Source organism: Colias eurytheme, chromosome 30 (assembly GCF_061535395.1).
Source record: "Colias eurytheme isolate Ceu_HAF_F1 chromosome 30, ilColEury1 Martin Lab GWU primary, whole genome shotgun sequence".
In the NCBI taxonomy this organism is placed as follows: domain Eukaryota; kingdom Metazoa; phylum Arthropoda; class Insecta; order Lepidoptera; family Pieridae; genus Colias; species Colias eurytheme.
Genome location: NC_143009.1, coordinates 387,461 through 404,976, shown reverse-complemented (window position 1 = coordinate 404,976; position 17,516 = coordinate 387,461). Strand labels below are relative to the sequence as shown.

The window sequence follows — 17,516 nt, the reverse complement described above, 5'->3', positions numbered from 1 at the left end:
AGCACCATCTCCGTTCCCCGAGATAAATGAAAATGACCAGCAATCGCCATGATGTAAAATTAACGAATGAATCTGATCTTCCATTTTCTAAACTATTGACTGCCTACTCATTTTATCAAAAGAAATACTGCAACAGACAAAACTACATTTGGTTAGAACTGTATTTTCTGGTTGATGTATGAAAAGTCTAATGACGTAGATTTTAAATACTCTTTGAGTGAAAATGAAGAGTTGCTGTATTTCTGGTTTAAGAGAACTGAGAAAAGAGAGAAGTCTCCGAAGTGACTTTGCCATTGGCCTCTAATGAGCCTATCAATATCGATGCTCTGAAATTCAAAGATCTCTTAGATCTCCTGCCAATAAGTGATCCAATTTATGATGATTATTTCATTGTCTCATGGTCCGACTAGAAACAATCTTATGACTTTCAGTGACAGTGATGACGAGCTATGAATGAATGTTGTAGTGGTACGTTTTACAAACAAATTTTATTTGTCTTGATCCAGCTCGTAACTATTTGCAGGGTAAGGGCATCTTCTCACAAGGAGAAGGCATGAGCAGTAATCACCACGCTTGCTCACTGCTGGTTGGTGATTTCAGACCAAAATCCCGGTTGCCATCACGATGTTTTCCTGTTATTAGAAATGATGATGTTTTCTTGTTATAGAAGATGTATCTCTGGTTATTAGAGAATCTACTTATGCATCCGAAAAAGACACATTCGTAGATGTCGGTTGATGGGATCGATCCCGCAGCATCTAGCACGGCAGGCAAGCGAACTACCGTGACTTCTGAACCACACACGCACATACACACTACTTTTAGGATTTTATTTTGTAGAGAGAGTATCAGGGAATGGCATATTGCACGAAAATCACAATATTTCCTGGCTTTTTTATGAGTACTTTTTTGTGGCAAATCACACTCCTATTCGTTTTTGTTTTTATATATGGTTAAATCTATTTGTATGGTAGACGTTTCCCCATAATATTTGTTTTTTAATGTCTGTTTATGTCTCCGTCGAAAAAAAAATGAAAAATCCTTTCCATTAGGGTAAAAATAGGAATAAATACTAATTAAGAGTACAAATAAATATGCTCTAATCCACTTAAGTACACACGTTTTAGACATTTTCACATCATTTTCTCATTTTTTCTTTTGGTACAAACATGTTAAGTAACAATTACTCTTGAACTAGAACATTTTTTTTTATTTTTTTTGTAAGTGTTCAAAACTTGAACATAATAGACATTTAAATATCATAAATTTGTTTTACTCAAGAGTTTATTCCGATCTGTAGCAACAGGGTAGCAACCGTGAAAACTTTCAAACGCTCATACTCAAAAATCACCATTTTGCACTTAAGTGGTACGTACCAAATACCACAGATATGAAAAATAGATGTTGGCCGATTCTCAGACTTACCCGATATGCACAGAAAATTTCATGAGAATCGGTCCACCCGTTTCGGAGGAGTATGCAGACTAACATTGTGACACGAGAATTTTATATATAAGAAGATTTTTACAATATTTGTATTAACAAAATGAAACAGCGCCATCTAGTTTCAAGTTGAGCAAAGTTTGCATTGTGCATACTAGCACATAATATTTTATATTAAAATATTTGTATGCTGACAAAATGATTTATTAGCGGTTATTTCTTGCAAACTTATTTTTAAATGCATACTTCTCTTTTATATTAAGTATACAGTATACTAGATAACAGCTGCTAAACAAACAATAACTACTAAAATCTAAAACAACCGGCAAACAACTTACCTACCTTACTTAAAAATATTTTACGACTCAATTCTCAAGAACTACTGAAATTAACATTCATTTCAATACATTCAAATATATTCATTTCATTTCATTCAGTTCATTTAACATGTTTGATAATGACAAAGTAACATGGTGCAACCAAGTCTGTACAATCTTTTATAGTTTACAGTTTCCCTTAAATATTATGAAATGAAATGAAATACGTTTATTATGGATACGTCATAAAAGATACAAATAAAATAAAACAAGACACTTAAATCTAACTTAAATATATTATGTATGCCACAAAAGGCTTGCCACTCAGTGCAATACACTGATTTTCAGTGGTTGCCTATTAATCATCATTCATCGTAATAATTTTTATGTATATATTCGTATTATTTACTAATAATTAAGGTTAACGCAAATTTTACCAATGAAAAATGACCATGAAAAAAAGTTACTTTTCAATAACTAAGTAAGTAACCATGTAACTAATTCAGATAATTTTTTCCAAATCTACAAAAGTTTACTAATTTTTTTCAACTCTATATTATGTAGTGTACCTAGTAGGCGATAACAAATCCTAAAAAAAATCGAATTGAGAACTTTTTTGAAGTCGCTTGAATAAAAATGTAGGTAGGTATTACAAATTATATAAATAATAATAAATTGAAAAATTATGGAATGTAACTAAGAATGTGTTGTGAACCTAATTTATCTGTTTCTCCTTTGTAGTCTAAATTTACACGAACAATTTCAAAGAAACACAGATGAAAATTGACCGGTAACATACCCTAAAAATATATTACATTTACATTGCATACTCAAATTAGTCGGAAAGACACTAAAAAACACTGAGAACCTCCTTTTATGAAGTCGGTTAATAATAGTGTAGTTAAACTTCCCCATTTCCCAGTTCGCTCTCTGTGTGTCGGATAATTAAATCATTTTGAGAGCGACTGTTCGTTCGCACACTAGATTGTAAGTGACGTACGTATACAGCACCGCTACAGTTTGTTCTTTTTTTGGACATATTGCTGCGACACCGATCCCGCCCCCTAGCCATATTAGTTTAGTCTCCCTTTAGTTTCTGTGATCTGTGACATCACCCAATCCCTCATCTGGAAACATGACATTGTACATAAATAAAAAAATATTTCAGGACAATTTTCACACACGGCACGACAGCCCATACTAAGCTTTCGCTTGTGTTATGGAAACCAGATGGCTGACATATATAATTTTAAATAAATACTTATATAGATAATTAACACCCAGACACAGAGCAAACATCTATGATCATCACATTTAAATAAAATTGGAGTGTCTGTTATATTGAAATACTTAACTGTTTTTTACCGTTACATGTAAAAAAATACGGTATTATTTAAGTTTTTTTTTTTGATAGGGCTCTGGAATGGCTGGACTGATTTTGATGGGATATTCCCAGAGGAACATTAGAATTAAAAGGAAACGCGAGTAAATATAGTTAAAAATCCATATATGTACTAATATTATAAATGCGAAAGTAACTCTGTCTGTCTGTTACTCAATCACGCCTAAACTACTGAACCAATTTGCATGAAATTTGGTATGGAGATATTTTGATACCCGAGAAAGGACATAGGCTACCTTTTATTGCGAAATAATAATATGTACCACGGCCCACGGGCGAAGCCGGGGCGGACCTCTAGTAACTAATAAACAAAAGATAAACTCATGAAATTATTGTATTGTCACCGATTCTTGATAAGTGTACCTTATCACTTTTGAATTAAATCTGTCCGTTTAATATGGGTCAGAATCGAGTCTAAAGGCTACATACAAACATACATAATAGAAATAGTATACAAACCTTGACCAGAAACATAGTTAAATGCGATTAAAAACATGAATGATATCAAAATTTTATACGACATTTTGCCAGAAATTCAGAGAATAAAATGAGGACAGGCGAGTTTTCTTTAAATATGGGAAATAATTACCTACAGATAATAACCAAGAAAATAATACCGGACGGCTACAATTGTCATTCCTAGATAAGTTATTTATTTTAAACAAAAATCTAAAACGCCTTTAAATGTATGAACTAGGCATAATTTTAAAAAGAACACATGAGAGGCACCAGCTTTCAAATTTGAAAAAAATCGATTCATCCAATCAAAAATTTTTATAAATAAAAGTTTTCGGCTCTGAAGTAACAAACCCAAAAAAATTTAGTCGAATGAATCTCCTTTTTTCCAAGTCGGTTGAAGGCATACTGTGACAATAGAGATACAGTTTTCACCTGCTAAAACCTACAATTTTTTTTTGTTATTTCATATTCATATATACTAGCTGCGCCCGCAGTGCTCCGCTCGTGTTGGTCTAAGCGTGATGATATATAGCCTGCCTTCCTCGACAAATGGGCTATCTAACACCGAAATAATTTTTTCAAAGCGGACCAGTTGTTCCTGAGATTAGCGCGTTCAAACAAACAAACTCTTCGGCTTCATAATATTAGTATAGATTTATATGTATCACTCAAAACGAAATTATTTCAATACTAAAAATATCCTACTAATACATATTATAAATGCGAAAGTTTGTGAGGTGTGTGTATGTATGTTTGTTACTCTTTCACGCAAATACTACTGAACCGATTACAATGAAATTTAGCACACATATAGAGGGTATCTTGGATTAACACATAGGATAGGTTTCATCCGGGAAATCCCACGGGAACGGGAACTATGCGCGTTTTTCTTTCAAAACACGGGCGAAGCCGCGGGCGGAAAGCTAGTAGTCTATACTATGTCAGTTAAAAACTAAAGGAAGAACTAAGGAAGTTACAAAATAAAACAAACAGGTTTTTATGCACTAATTATAACTAGGTTTATTAAATTTAACGTAAAACAAAATCAAATCACCAATTCATTAATTATATAATAATATATATAACTATATATATAAAAGACATTTTTTTTATACTATCCCTAATTTTGACATTTTATCTGCCTTATAAAGTGGTGGTTATACAATATACATTGTAAAATTTTTAAGTAAATACATGGTAAAACATTAATTTTCATTATTATTATTATTGCATTAAATGGAAAATATTTATGTTTATAAAGTTAATACGAAACATTGAATAAAATTTACAGTTAAAAGGCTTTTTCGCTTATGGCAAAGTTGATATTCATAACTACATACATATACATAATTGCAAAATTTATACAAATACATTAAAAAGAAAGAAAAAAAAATAACAGACAATAAAAAAATACCTAATTTGTACAACAGGGCGACCTTATTTTATAAGCGGCAATCTCTGCCAGGCAACATGGTAGGAAAGAAATGTTAAAATTCTACAGATTTGCGCAGTTAATATTAATATTGATTATTGAAGTGAACCTTCTTTATCGGGGTTGGAAAAAAATTTAGTGTAACATTTTTTCGTTACGCGTGACATTTTTACGTTACGCGCCATCTTTTTCTTATCCCTACCACTTTTTTCCTATCACTTTTTGAAAAATAAGGTCATAAAGAAGTTTCACTTCTTACGTGTGTACACTAGTACACGCACGCTTTTTGATCATCAAAGCCGGGCGAACTGTAGCTACTACATAATATTATATACATATTACATACATTTTCATTAATTTTTAAGTCTAATTATTAAAAAATCTAGGCAGTAAACATTGCTTTTCTTTGCTACAAGTGTTATTAAGCTATTGCATAGCTTCTATCGCGGGCCTTGAGAAATTCCGTAACGAAAAAACCTCACGCTCCCCACTCCGACGGGCACGGAGGTGAGGCTTGAAGGCATGCTATGCAATAGCTTTACCGCGGCAGTCCCCGAGTGCCACACGTCTTTTTTATTTAAGTTTAATTTATATGGGGGGACGGCGCGTACGCAGTCCCCACTACCAAAAATTACGCGTCCGAGTTATCCACATTAGGGATAATCGCAGAGGTCAACCCCGCCGCTGTGCAATGGCGGGGCCTCGCTCTGGGGGAACCGCCTTCCTGATCACGGTGTCCCCTACGCCAGGTAAGTATGATTTCGCCAAGTTCCCCGGAGTATTTACGTTTTGAGAAAAACATTTCAATAGCGCGACTTAAAAGACAACTAGCGCCATCTATTATTAAATTACAAAGATATGAACTTGGCAGCATTCTCGCTTTAGGTACGCAGCTGGCAATAAAATTATATGTATTTAATTTTGTTTGTTAATAAAGAGACCATTTAAATACGATAATTGAAGCTATCCAATAGCTTAAAACTATGAGTGTTAATGTTTATGACAATCCATACAATTATTTACTTGTTCTGAAAATCTTTGTAATATTTTAAGATATATTTCAATCTCGTCTTTTCTTCAACTGTAAAATGATATCATCAGCAGATCTCTTTAAATTATTATGCGTTAATATGCTCGCATTTTCATTTACTACGTTATCTGTATCATTATTTTGTTTCTTGTCTGTGATTTTTATATTATCTGTAATAATTTTCGCGCCACTTTTAATGACGTTCGTGGAAATTTTACTTGTAGAAATATTTGGAATAGAACTTATTTCTTTTGCGACTGTAATATTTTTGTTAGTCGGCGCAATTATTTTTATAAAACGCGGCTTTGACGTGTCTGAAGGACCGCCATTTTTTAATTTCAAAAGATCCGATGGACTTATTTTAATTGTATTCTTTAAATCTGTGTTTATTTTATTTAGAGCTGTTATATTATCATTTATTATTTGAATTATTTGGTTACTTTTTCTTATAATAACGGGCGTTTTTGTACTAATATTTTTATTGTCCACAACTTTTAAAACTGACAAACTTTTAGTATCCAAAATGTTTATTTTTAACGGATTTTTATCGACATTTTTATTTGTAATTACATTATCTGTAGATTTTGAATTTATACTATCTGTGGTTGTTATTTTAACTGGCAATACATTTGATTTAGTAATTATGACAGGCGTAGTTTTTTCTTGATTATCTTCACTTTTCTCCACGACTTTTTTGTCTGATTCCGATACATTTGAATTTTGAACATTCTTCCCTGATTTTTTCCTCTTCCCTTTCGCGGACACATTGAAAAAAATAACTTTTTTCGAACTTGTTTTATTCTTTTCATCTTTACCTTCACTTTTAGCTTTTTCGCCGCCATTTTTATTTCTTTTTTTCACGGAAAGCGATTCGACATTAATTTCACCTTGCTGATCTTTAACTAGGATGTAATCTTCAAAACTTTTCTTGACATTTGTTGCCGTTAGCAATTTATTCGCGATCGCTTGTGAGAGATCGTTTATTTTGAAATCTGCTGTGAGTGTGGCAACACTATTTCCTGAATCGTTTGTTATGAGAGGATCGGCGCCATATTTGTGTAGTGTTTCTATTATTTCTAGATAGTTTGGCGCTATTTTATTCTTGTTGCCTGATACTGAAAAAAAAAAATATTTTCGATATTAAAAATTAGAAAAATATACATTTGATGTTTTATAGCATACAAAATATGCTTTATAAATGAGAATCTTTTAAATAATCTACGAATGTGAACGACGCAGGTTCGAATCCCGCCTCGTGTGTGTCGAATTTTTTCTATCCTTTATAATCCAGTCTGTAGGTATTTATGCTCTACAAAAGGTGGCGTAGAAAATGTTTTGAAATGATATTGTTTAGGTATGAAAGGTAAATCAAAATCCAAGTTTTCGACCTTGACGGACCCAGGCGCTAGCCGCCATCTTGAATTAAAGGTGCTAAAATTAGGTATATTTTAAATAACTTCTCAATTGTTTACTAAATCACAAAAGTGTCTATGAGGGGTTCAAAGAAGACAAAATTACCTACATTTTTTTCATACATGATTATTCTGTAAGTCTTAAAGGTAAAAAGTTACAAGCGACGGAAATAATAATATTTACAGAAATCATATAATTTTAATTTTGTTTAAAAATTGTACAGCTATCATTTTTTAATTCTCTTTGATGGCCCGGGCTGGTTAATGGTGGCTTCTTCATTATCGTCGCTGAAATTTTCTGTTTCATTGTCTGTATTTTTAGTTTCCAACCATGAAATTTCGTCATCATGACCAGAAGAAATCGAAGACGCTGGAGCACGCTTTCTAGTAACTTTTTATGTAGGGGACATGGATAAGGAATCCTTAGAAGATATCCGATATGAACGATTCATAAAGTTATCAATAAAAAGTAAATTTAATCTACGAAATTTCATGGTTGGAAACTAAAAATACAGACAATGAAACAGAAAATTTCAGCGACGATAATGAAGAAGCCACCATTAACCAGCCTGGGCCATCAAAAAGGATAAAAAAAGATTGCTGCACAATTTTTAAACAAAATTAAAATTATATGATTTCTGTAAATATTATTATTTCCGTCGCTTGTAACTTTTTACCTTTAAGACTTACAGAATAATCATGTATGAAAAAAATGTAGGTAATTTTGTCTTCTTTGAACCCCTCATAGACACTTTTGTGATTCAGTAAACAATTGAGAAGTTATTTAAAATATACCTAATTTTAGCACCTTTAATTCAAGATGGCGGCTAGCGCCGGGGTCCGTCAATGTCGAAAACTTGGATTTTTATTAACCTTTCATACCTAAACAATATTGTTTCAAAACATTTTCTACGCCACCTTTTGTAGAGCAGAGGCTTTTACATTTCCCCACAGACTGGACTATTATTTTATAAATTTCTCAAATAAACATCTTCTATGAAGATATGAATACAATATTTAAAACAATGATTGAAAACTAAAGCCGGCTCATGTTAATAGGAGATTGTAAAAATAACAAAAAACGTGTGTGCTAAGCACACGTGTCAGAAGTGAAACATCTTTAGGCGCGTTGAGAGTAAAATTTCAAGGTCACGTCATGGCAATATCGTCACGTCATGGCGTAAAGCGACGGATTTTGGTATCTTTGAATCTTCCCAAAGAAGTTTCACTTCTGACACGTGTGCACATACGCTCTGCTTTTTTAAGGTTCTTTTTCATGTCTTTGATTGAGTGTACATCGAATAGTGCTGTGCCGATAATGATGCAATTTTTATATTATCTTTTCTCTCGTCAAATATATGCTTTTATTGACGTGACAACGTCTTATAATTCGATAGCGCCGGCTGCACGCACGAAAAAACATGACTCATGCGGCGTTACCTCGCTCTGAGGCGTTCCATGTAAGGCTTGAAGTGCGAGCGAGAGCGCGGAACGAGCGACAAAGAAGCACAATCGGACGTTGTCACGTTCAACTATCGTCAGTAAACCGACTTTACAGACAACCAATTTTTTTTTCTATCTTTTTTACTATAATTATACTTACATTCAGCCTCAGTGAACGCAGTCCTCACAGCTATATACAACGCAGTGTTGCCACACGTTGGCATTTGAACGTTTATACTGTGCGGAACTGCTAGCAGTAGTGCGGCAACTATTGCATGGTCTCCCTTCATGCAGGCTATCATGAGGGGGGTGTAACCTGTGAAATATAAAAATAACATTAAATTATTGAGTTGTTACACTTTATTGTGAGGAATATGTTGTTATTAAGTTAATTATTTCTTTAACTAGCTTCCGCCCGCGGCTTCGCCCGCGTGGTGTTTTGATAAAAGGTAGCATTTCTTTCTCAGGGTCTAAAGATTGTCTGTGCCAAATTTCATCAAAATCGGTTGAGAGGTTTAAGCGGGACATTGTAATAAACAGACAGACGGAATTACTTTCGCATTTATAATATTAGTAGGGATTCTTCCACTTTATTGTAGAGAAAACAATGAAAAGAAACTTATAATGTTATATGTTAAACTAGCTTTCCGCCTGCGGCTTCGCCCGCGTTTTCAAAGAGAAACCCGCATAGTTCCCGTGGGATTTCCGGGATAAAACCTAGCCTATGTTACTCGTGGATAATGTAGCTTTCGAATGGTGAAAGAATTTTTAAAATCGGTCCAGTAGTTTATGAGCCTGTTCATTACAATCAAACAAACAAACAAACAAAGTTTTCCTCTTTATAATATTAGTGTAGAAAACCGGCCAGGTGCGAGTAGGACTCGCGTACGAAGGGTGCTGTACTATGTACCCCCTCTTAATATTTTACCTTTTTTTTAATTATTAGTATTTGTTGTTAGAGCCGCAACGGAAATACATCATTTGTGAAAATTTCAGCTTTCTAGCTATCGCGGTTTAAGAGATACAGTGGAGACAGCCTAAAAAACAACTAGGCTCGTTAAGACAGATCCAAGCAGCATTGTTTAAAACATTCATTGAAATTAACACCTTATTAAGCAGCAGTAATGTTCAAAGTTTGCCCAATACAAGCATAGGCAGAGTTTTGCTCCGGACATATTTTGAGTGTTAATCTAATTGTTTATAATTATTATATAAATAAGAAAATCTATATATTATATAAAACCCAAAGGTGACTGATATAGTGATCTATCAACGCACAGCCCAAACCACTGGACGTATCGGGCTGAAATTTGGCATGCAGGTAGATGTTAGGACGTAGGCATCCGCTAAGAAAGGATTTTAAGGATAGGTTTTATCCCCGAAATCCCACGGGAATGGGAACATTGCGGGGTTTTCTTTGAAAACGCGGGCGAAGCCGCGGGCGGAAAGCTAGTTCTAAATAAAACACACACATAATAGAATAATATAGTTTTGCTAAACACATTTATGCTAAAAGGATAAAAGGATTCAAATTAAAACTAAATTTGTACCAAATATGTACATATTTCGTCATAAAATCAAATAAAACACGATTTAAACCCGTCAAAACTCACCCGCATCGTTGCACATTTCCCCCATCTTATTCAACAAGTATGCAGCCAGCTCTAGGTCAGATTTTTCTTCCAAATCCGGTCTCCATAATTCCTCCTCATCTTGGAGTATCTTTCTGAAATTATTGAGGCACATTTATATTTACAACTATATAGTTGTTGCCTGCGGCTTTGAACGCTTTGTCTAAATCCTGATAAATTATGTACTAAAACCTTCCTCCTGAATCACTTTATCTACTAAAAAAAGTCGCATCAAAATCCGTAAATTTTTTTTTAATGATTTAAGCATACATAGGGACAGAGAAAGCGACTTTGTTTTGTACTATGTAGTGATACTAATTTTTGCCCGCGGTTGCGTTCGCGTGGTAAAAAAATTTGTAAAGAAATAATATAGATTGAGTGTAATATGTCGCTGTCATCAGTTTGAATCAGCTATTTGACTGAATAATTAGCGCGTTTATTGAATGAAGACCGACTATACATAGTTAAAAATACAACGAATCTAACCTAACCCTTATCCAAACACTACGCTAAATGACGTTCAGTCAAGACTTCGAACGTTACATTCAACATTTTGACTGACTGAGGACAAGAAATTCTACTAAGTTGTTCTTTAGTAATACAATGAATTCGCTAGTCATTCAATCAAACAGCAGAATCAACCAGATGACAGCGATATATTCATCTACACAAAACAAATAAAAAATATATCTCTTTCCCTATGTATACCAATAATAAAATTGTAGTGTCTGTTTATTAATATTGAAAATTAAAATAACCGCTTTTTATGAAATGCTGATGAATGTATACACGGTACACATACAAAAATTGTAATTTTTACAATTTTTGTCTGTCTGTTAATTCTGGCTAATCTCTGGAACGGCTGGACCGATTTTGACGGGACTTTCACTGATAGATAGCTGATGTTGTATGGAGTAACTCAGGCTACTTTTTATACTGTTATTCCCACAGGAACATTAGGATTAAAGCGACGCGGGTGAAACCGCGGGACGCGGCCAGTATAAATTAAAACAAATAATAAAAAAAATGTATGCGTGTACTAGAGTACACACGTAAGAAGTGAAACTTCTTTATGACCTTAAAAATTTCACGAGTATGGCGTAACGCAAAAATGTCACGCGTACGGCGTAACGCAAAAATGTAACGCGTACGGCGTAACGCAAAAATGTTACACTAAATTTTTGTCCAACCCCGATAAAGAAGTTTCACTTCAATAAAATAAATATCTCTTTCCCTCACCTAGCGTTCCCCTTACAATAATCCAATATAACTTGCACACATTGTACACTTGTGTCTGCGGCTAAATGTAGCACAGTTCTCGCTTGATCGTCCCGTAGTAATACATCGGCGCCATATTGTAACAATAGTGATGTGCATACCGGCGCGTCCTTGAATATCGATAGTTGGAGGGGCGTCTGGAAAAGTAACATAGTGTTAGACGTAACTTTTGATTTAATAATTTTATTGGATGGATTATTGGATGAATAGTCACTGTTTCCTGTTAAAACATGCTTAACTAGTTGTCGAATACTATAAAATGCCGCTTTCCTTTGACTCGTGGCGCATTCGTACGAATCGTGCCTAGGGGCTCGGACGTTGTTAATACGACGTTCGACCCAACTACCCTCACTTTGATAACTGCTGCGATTTGTCAACTACCTACGTCAAATAGGTAGCTGTGTAGAATCGCAGTACATTCTTATTACATTCAAACTAATATTTAACTCGGCCTCGCGTGTTATTTCTTATAATAGGGTAAATAATGCACTAAAGTAACTAAGTTTAGAGAAATAAATATATTTCGAGTTAAACTTTCATCTGCCATAACTTTGATGTACATACTTCTAAAACAAAAATATATAAGACGTGCAAATGGACCAGACCTACAAACATTTTTTTTCAAGGACCTTAAAATAAAAATTATCAAATGATTCATAATAAACATAATAATACCATAGACGCTCCTCCAATTTCATCAATAGACGCGTTTCGACTTTTCAACAAGGCGCAATGTCTTCTTAGTAACTCGACATCATTGTTTATAACAGCTATGTGTAGAGGCCTGGAATGTGAAATAATTAACCTATTTCTATATAATTGAGATAAATACTGTTTTACAAAATAAAATGTCTCAGGTGTCACATGAGCGACAGTCTCTTGGAACGAAGTTCTTTTCGTTTTGAAATAAGTATTGTAGGTGTAATATTTAAATAGATTTACAATATTTAGGACTTAAATCCTATCCTACTAATATTATAAATGCGATAGTTTGTGAGTATGTGTATGTGTGTGTTGGTTACTCTTTCACACAAATACTACTGAACCGATTACAATGAAATTTAGCACACATATAGAGGGTAACTTGGATTAACACATAGGATAGGTTTTATCCCAGAAATCCCACGGGAACAGGAACGATGCGGGTTTTTTTTTAATGCGGGTGAAGCCGCGGACGGAAAGCTAATAAATAAATAAAATAAGTGAAGGAATTCCAATACATTTTTGCTATAGTGCACAGCGCTGGCCAGCGTACCGATAAGGAACTTAGTTCCAAAATACAATTATAAGCTTCATTAGATAACATATACAAACAGACACACAGACAGATTTTTTTCAATTCTTTTTCTGCTTCAATTCAGTAAAGATGTAATGATAATTGATACTTAATTGTGCTGTCTATATTTTTTTCAAATATTTTCAGTACTTTGAATATTAGCATTAATTTTATGAAACTTAACATTAACTAGGATTACTTTTGTAAGGAGATACCATGAAAACGTATATTAACCTAGTTTACTTATATAATACTAGCTTTCCGCCCGCGGCTTCGCCCGCGTTTTCAAAGAAAAACCTGTTCCTGTAGGATTTCCGGGATAAAACCTATCCTATGTCCTTTCTCGGGTATCAAAATATATCTATACCAAATTTCATGCAAATTGGTTCAGTAGTTAAGGCGTGATTGAGTAACAGACAGACAGACAGAGTTACTTTCGCATTTATAATATTAGTATGGACTATGTAATCATTACTTTAAAAATCAGTTATTTCAAATATACTTACAAATTACCTTCTTGGTCCGGTTGCAAGCAATATTTCCAATCTATATACGCTTGGTGCAATAATACTCGCTTTTTATCCTCCACTGACAACCCTCGTAATGTATTTGCAGTCGCTATATGGAAAATATCCTCCGGCTTTTCTGGTAACACCACTGTACTTCCGTCAACCAACTTAAGTACACTTTGATGCTCGCTTTTTATACTCTCTTGTGTGTATTTATCTATATTCTGTAATATGAACGTTGGATTCTCCAAAATGTGCGGTATCTGACAACTTATCATGGATAGATTGCCAACGCTAGCGTCAGATATATTACTATCTTCGTCAACTATTAATTTTAAGTCCAACAAGTTATCCGAACTGTTTTTTCTCACTGGAGTTTTTTGTACCACTTTGGCTTTCTTGGCTGTCGTCTGCGGATAGTTTAATGCTTCTTTATCATCTATTACATACGCTTTACACCGATTCGGACGCTTTTTACGACTTTTAGCACGAATAAATGTTTCCATATCACTCACGATTGTTTGACAACACTTTTCGGCTGTGCTATGTCTCTTCCCATCGGTTAGAAGCGCTAAAATAGCTTGAATTTTTACTTTCATCTCGTCAATTCCACATAACGCTCTCAAAATAACGTCATAATTCTCGTTACCAACTACTCTTGTTACTTCGTCCGAATCTAGTTGTATAGTCTTATTATCGATTGTAAATGTAGCTACTGTTCTAGTAGAGTTAAATAACTTATTTAAATATTTATTCACGATTATTAAATTTGGGTATTCACCGTTCAACAGATCTTTTTCTTCGTCTTTATATATTGTTTCCTCGAGGTATATTTTGGTATTCGGATTAAATGGTACCACAAATTCGTCAGTGGCAGAAGTTTTGTGGGAAACTGACTTTTTCCTCAATATAATAGGCATATTTTTAACCAATAATTTTTGAAGTTCTGACATTTTCCAAACATTAATTGGGCAATTGCCTTACAATGCTGAATAAAGAATATTTATTATTAGAATCACTATTTACACGATCACATACTTAAACAATAACAAGTTTAAACACAGTTCATACTTAAATATAAATACGATAAAACTTCATAAAACTTAGTAAAAATTCATCGGGGGTAACCCCCTATAAAACACAGCGTCCGATTTGTGCCATGGCGTATTTTTTACAAATGACATTGACATTCTGCTGTTGCCAGCTTCATGTATTTGTGTGTGTATTGTATTTTTATAAATATTTAGATTTTGAATATTTTCGCTACGTACAATATAATGGATATTATCTTCTTCTCTAAACACAAGATAAATAACAATAAAATATTCCGGCACATGCGACAGCGGAACAACGGAAAAACTGTAGATAGTTTGGCAGAATTTTGTATACGCTATGTTAAAATCTAAAAATATAATTATTGATGACTATAAAAATAAAATAATATTAATAAAATCCATTTTTATTCAATTTTAAATTAATTTATTAAATATTGCTAGAACACAAAACTAATTTTAACATTTAAACAGAACACTTTGATATATATGGACTATGCTTCTATATTATGGTTTGATCGCCAAAGAGGATACCCAAATTATTAACATTAGATTTGAATTAAAAAGATAACACAGTTTTTAAGTTAGTCTGTAATTTTTAAATTGAATCTTGGAGTACCTATAACATTGTGTTAGAACAATTTCGTGCAACTGCGGCATCCGCACGGCTTTCCACACATGTAATCAATCTTTTTTTAGAATTTTCCATGCCAATTCTACATAATATATGACTATCATAGTTCCTACACCTATAACACTTACTATTTGGATCTTTTTAAGTGGATAATGGATATGCGGTGCTCGGCTTGCGATGCGCTTAGTGAATGCTAGGCCTAATGCCTAGGATAGTACGCTTGTATTGCAACACTTTAATTTTAGGCGGGAAATTTAAGTCTTGCGTTAATTTCCAGACATTATTATAAAATATATTTTAATATTAGAATTACGCCTTTATAATTTATAACACACTAATCAAGAATTTTGTTACACGCAATTTATTATAGCATTTTCGTTTCCGACACTGATAATTTTTTTTTTCTGTAATAAATGTGACTGTCTTATACGTACCTACCTATAGCGTTCATTTGAATTGAAATAAGAATAGGAGTTTACATGTTAACATACAAAATAGTACACTACCTACCTAACAGGTTTTGCTTATTAAATATAAACATTTCTCATTCAATTAAGACTTATTTCAGAAACTCTTTTGAATCGTGAAAATGTAGCTGGATTGTACGTATAAAAACTATGCCTACTTAAATATTTTTATTTTTTATTAAAAAAACGTATAGAGTACAATGAATTAATGGTTACCTATTACAAATTAATAGAACATGGCTTACAAATTCTAAGACGATAGGATTAAACCGACGCGGGCTACTAAATCGAAGTAGTGCTCAGACTTTAGTTTTCTACTGACTGAACTGTAATAGCAATTTTTAAAGCGAGAGAACAAACCATGTAAAAGTTAGGGTGTGATCTTTTATATTTACCAACTAATTTTAATGTTATTCATGAAATCAAAAAGGTCAGAAAATAAGCACACACTTCTATTTTATCACAGCTAAAGAAAAGAAAACCAAGTTGTTAGCACACAAAAATTATCGATTGTAGTTATTAATTATTATCAAAAGACGTGTGGCATTCGGGGACTGCCGCGGTAAAGCATGCCTTCAAGCAACACCTCCGAGCGTGAGGTTTTTTTCGTTCCGGAATTTCTGGATTCGGTCCCCGCGCTCAAAGCCCGCGATAGATATACAATAGCTTAAAATATAGTAATATCAAGGGAACTGGATATTTTCATTTAAAATTAAATATGTACTATAAAATAACTTACCTATTTTACGTATCCTACGTCTACTATCCGTTTATTTTTTAGTTTCTATCTAAGATAAATTAAGTTTCGGGCATTTCACAAGCAAGAAACATAGTGTTGACAATGACAATATAAAATTATAGTTTTTTTTACAAGTGGTAACACTCATGGGAAGTCCCTGTCATAGACAAATACAATACATATAATTCAAAGAATCAATAAAATTTACTTATAGTGTACACTTTAGTAATTAGTATCATTACTTTTTGCCTGAATTATGAAAAAAATATTATATAATAAATTACATCATCATTGATCGTATTTTACTTACACTTATAAAAAAGTTGCCATTTGCTAAAAAGAAGAAGAAGAAGAACATTAGCAACAAACTTCAGTTATATGCGAAACTTAACACCCTTAATTTCAGCAAATATATTACAAATTACCACGAAGTAATTCTATTTCATTTTGTCAACTGGCAATAATTGCTTAAGTAAATTGTTTCCAACGGGGGAATCCCCGACAAATTGTAGCAGAATACAATTAATTAAAAGGTACATATTATGTCAAAATAGACAAGTCAATGTTATGTGGCGGCGGCGCAAAGACTACTATGTATATACGGATGTGGCGTACTTTCCAAATTTCATCCAAATTGGTTGCGTGGTTTAGCTTTGTCACTTCAAAAGTAAAAAGTATAAAATAAAGAGGCTGTCGCGGACTTTGATGTGGTTTTTTAATAGATAATGTGGATGTTGAAGGAGGTTTGTATAACTTGTTAACTTTTAGACAAAGTGAAGCCGTGGGCGTAAAGCTAGTGCATAATTATAGGTAGTTTTTAAAGCAATCAGTTAAGTGTTAAATAATAACTATTGCTATCTATAGCCATTCATTTAAAACATTCTCAAACACAGAGTAAGTACCTAATATTCCATCAGTCCCCGGAATCACAGACACAATAGATAATCTATTGTGTCGCGCCCCGATCGGGGCGCTCGGTGGTCAATGGGATA

At 33.4% G+C, this 17,516-nt stretch overlaps 1 protein-coding gene and 1 non-coding gene across 3 annotated transcripts; both read right to left on the bottom strand.

Annotated features, from left to right (window-relative positions):
* Window positions 1–5,635: 5,635 nt before the first annotated feature.
* Window positions 5,636–14,792, bottom strand: LOC149895648 (uncharacterized). Of its 2 annotated transcripts, XM_090118546.1 has the most exons (7): window positions 14,704–14,789; window positions 13,630–14,620; window positions 12,523–12,631; window positions 11,809–11,984; window positions 10,552–10,664; window positions 9,099–9,254; window positions 5,636–7,198 (listed from the first exon to the last, which is right to left on the bottom strand). In XM_090118546.1, exons 2-7 carry the CDS (start codon window positions 14,583–14,585, stop codon window positions 6,114–6,116), a joined length of 2,595 nt encoding a protein of 864 aa, XP_089974672.1. In that variant the 5' UTR covers window positions 14,586–14,620; window positions 14,704–14,789; the 3' UTR covers window positions 5,636–6,113. The 2 variants fall into 2 exon arrangements, with proteins under 2 accessions (XP_089974672.1, XP_089974671.1); XM_090118545.1 differs by having other exon boundaries at window positions 13,630–14,792.
* Window positions 5,649–5,810, bottom strand: LOC149895649 (U1 spliceosomal RNA). The gene has a single exon (XR_016458455.1). It is a non-coding gene; the product is annotated as a U1 spliceosomal RNA (small nuclear RNA).
* Window positions 14,793–17,516: the final 2,724 nt, after the last annotated feature.

Coding starts and splice junctions, on each gene's coding strand:
- LOC149895648 (XM_090118545.1), bottom strand. CDS start 14,585: ATGTCAGAACTTCAAAAATTATTGGTTAAAAATATGCCTATTATATTG. Junction 10,665..11,808: donor TATTGTAAGGGGAACGCTAG/GTGAGGGAAAGA, acceptor CAATAATTTCAG/AAAGATACTCCAAGATGAGG. Junction 7,199..9,098: donor TGCGTTCACTGAGGCTGAAT/GTAAGTATAATT, acceptor TTTTTTTTTCAG/TATCAGGCAACAAGAATAAA.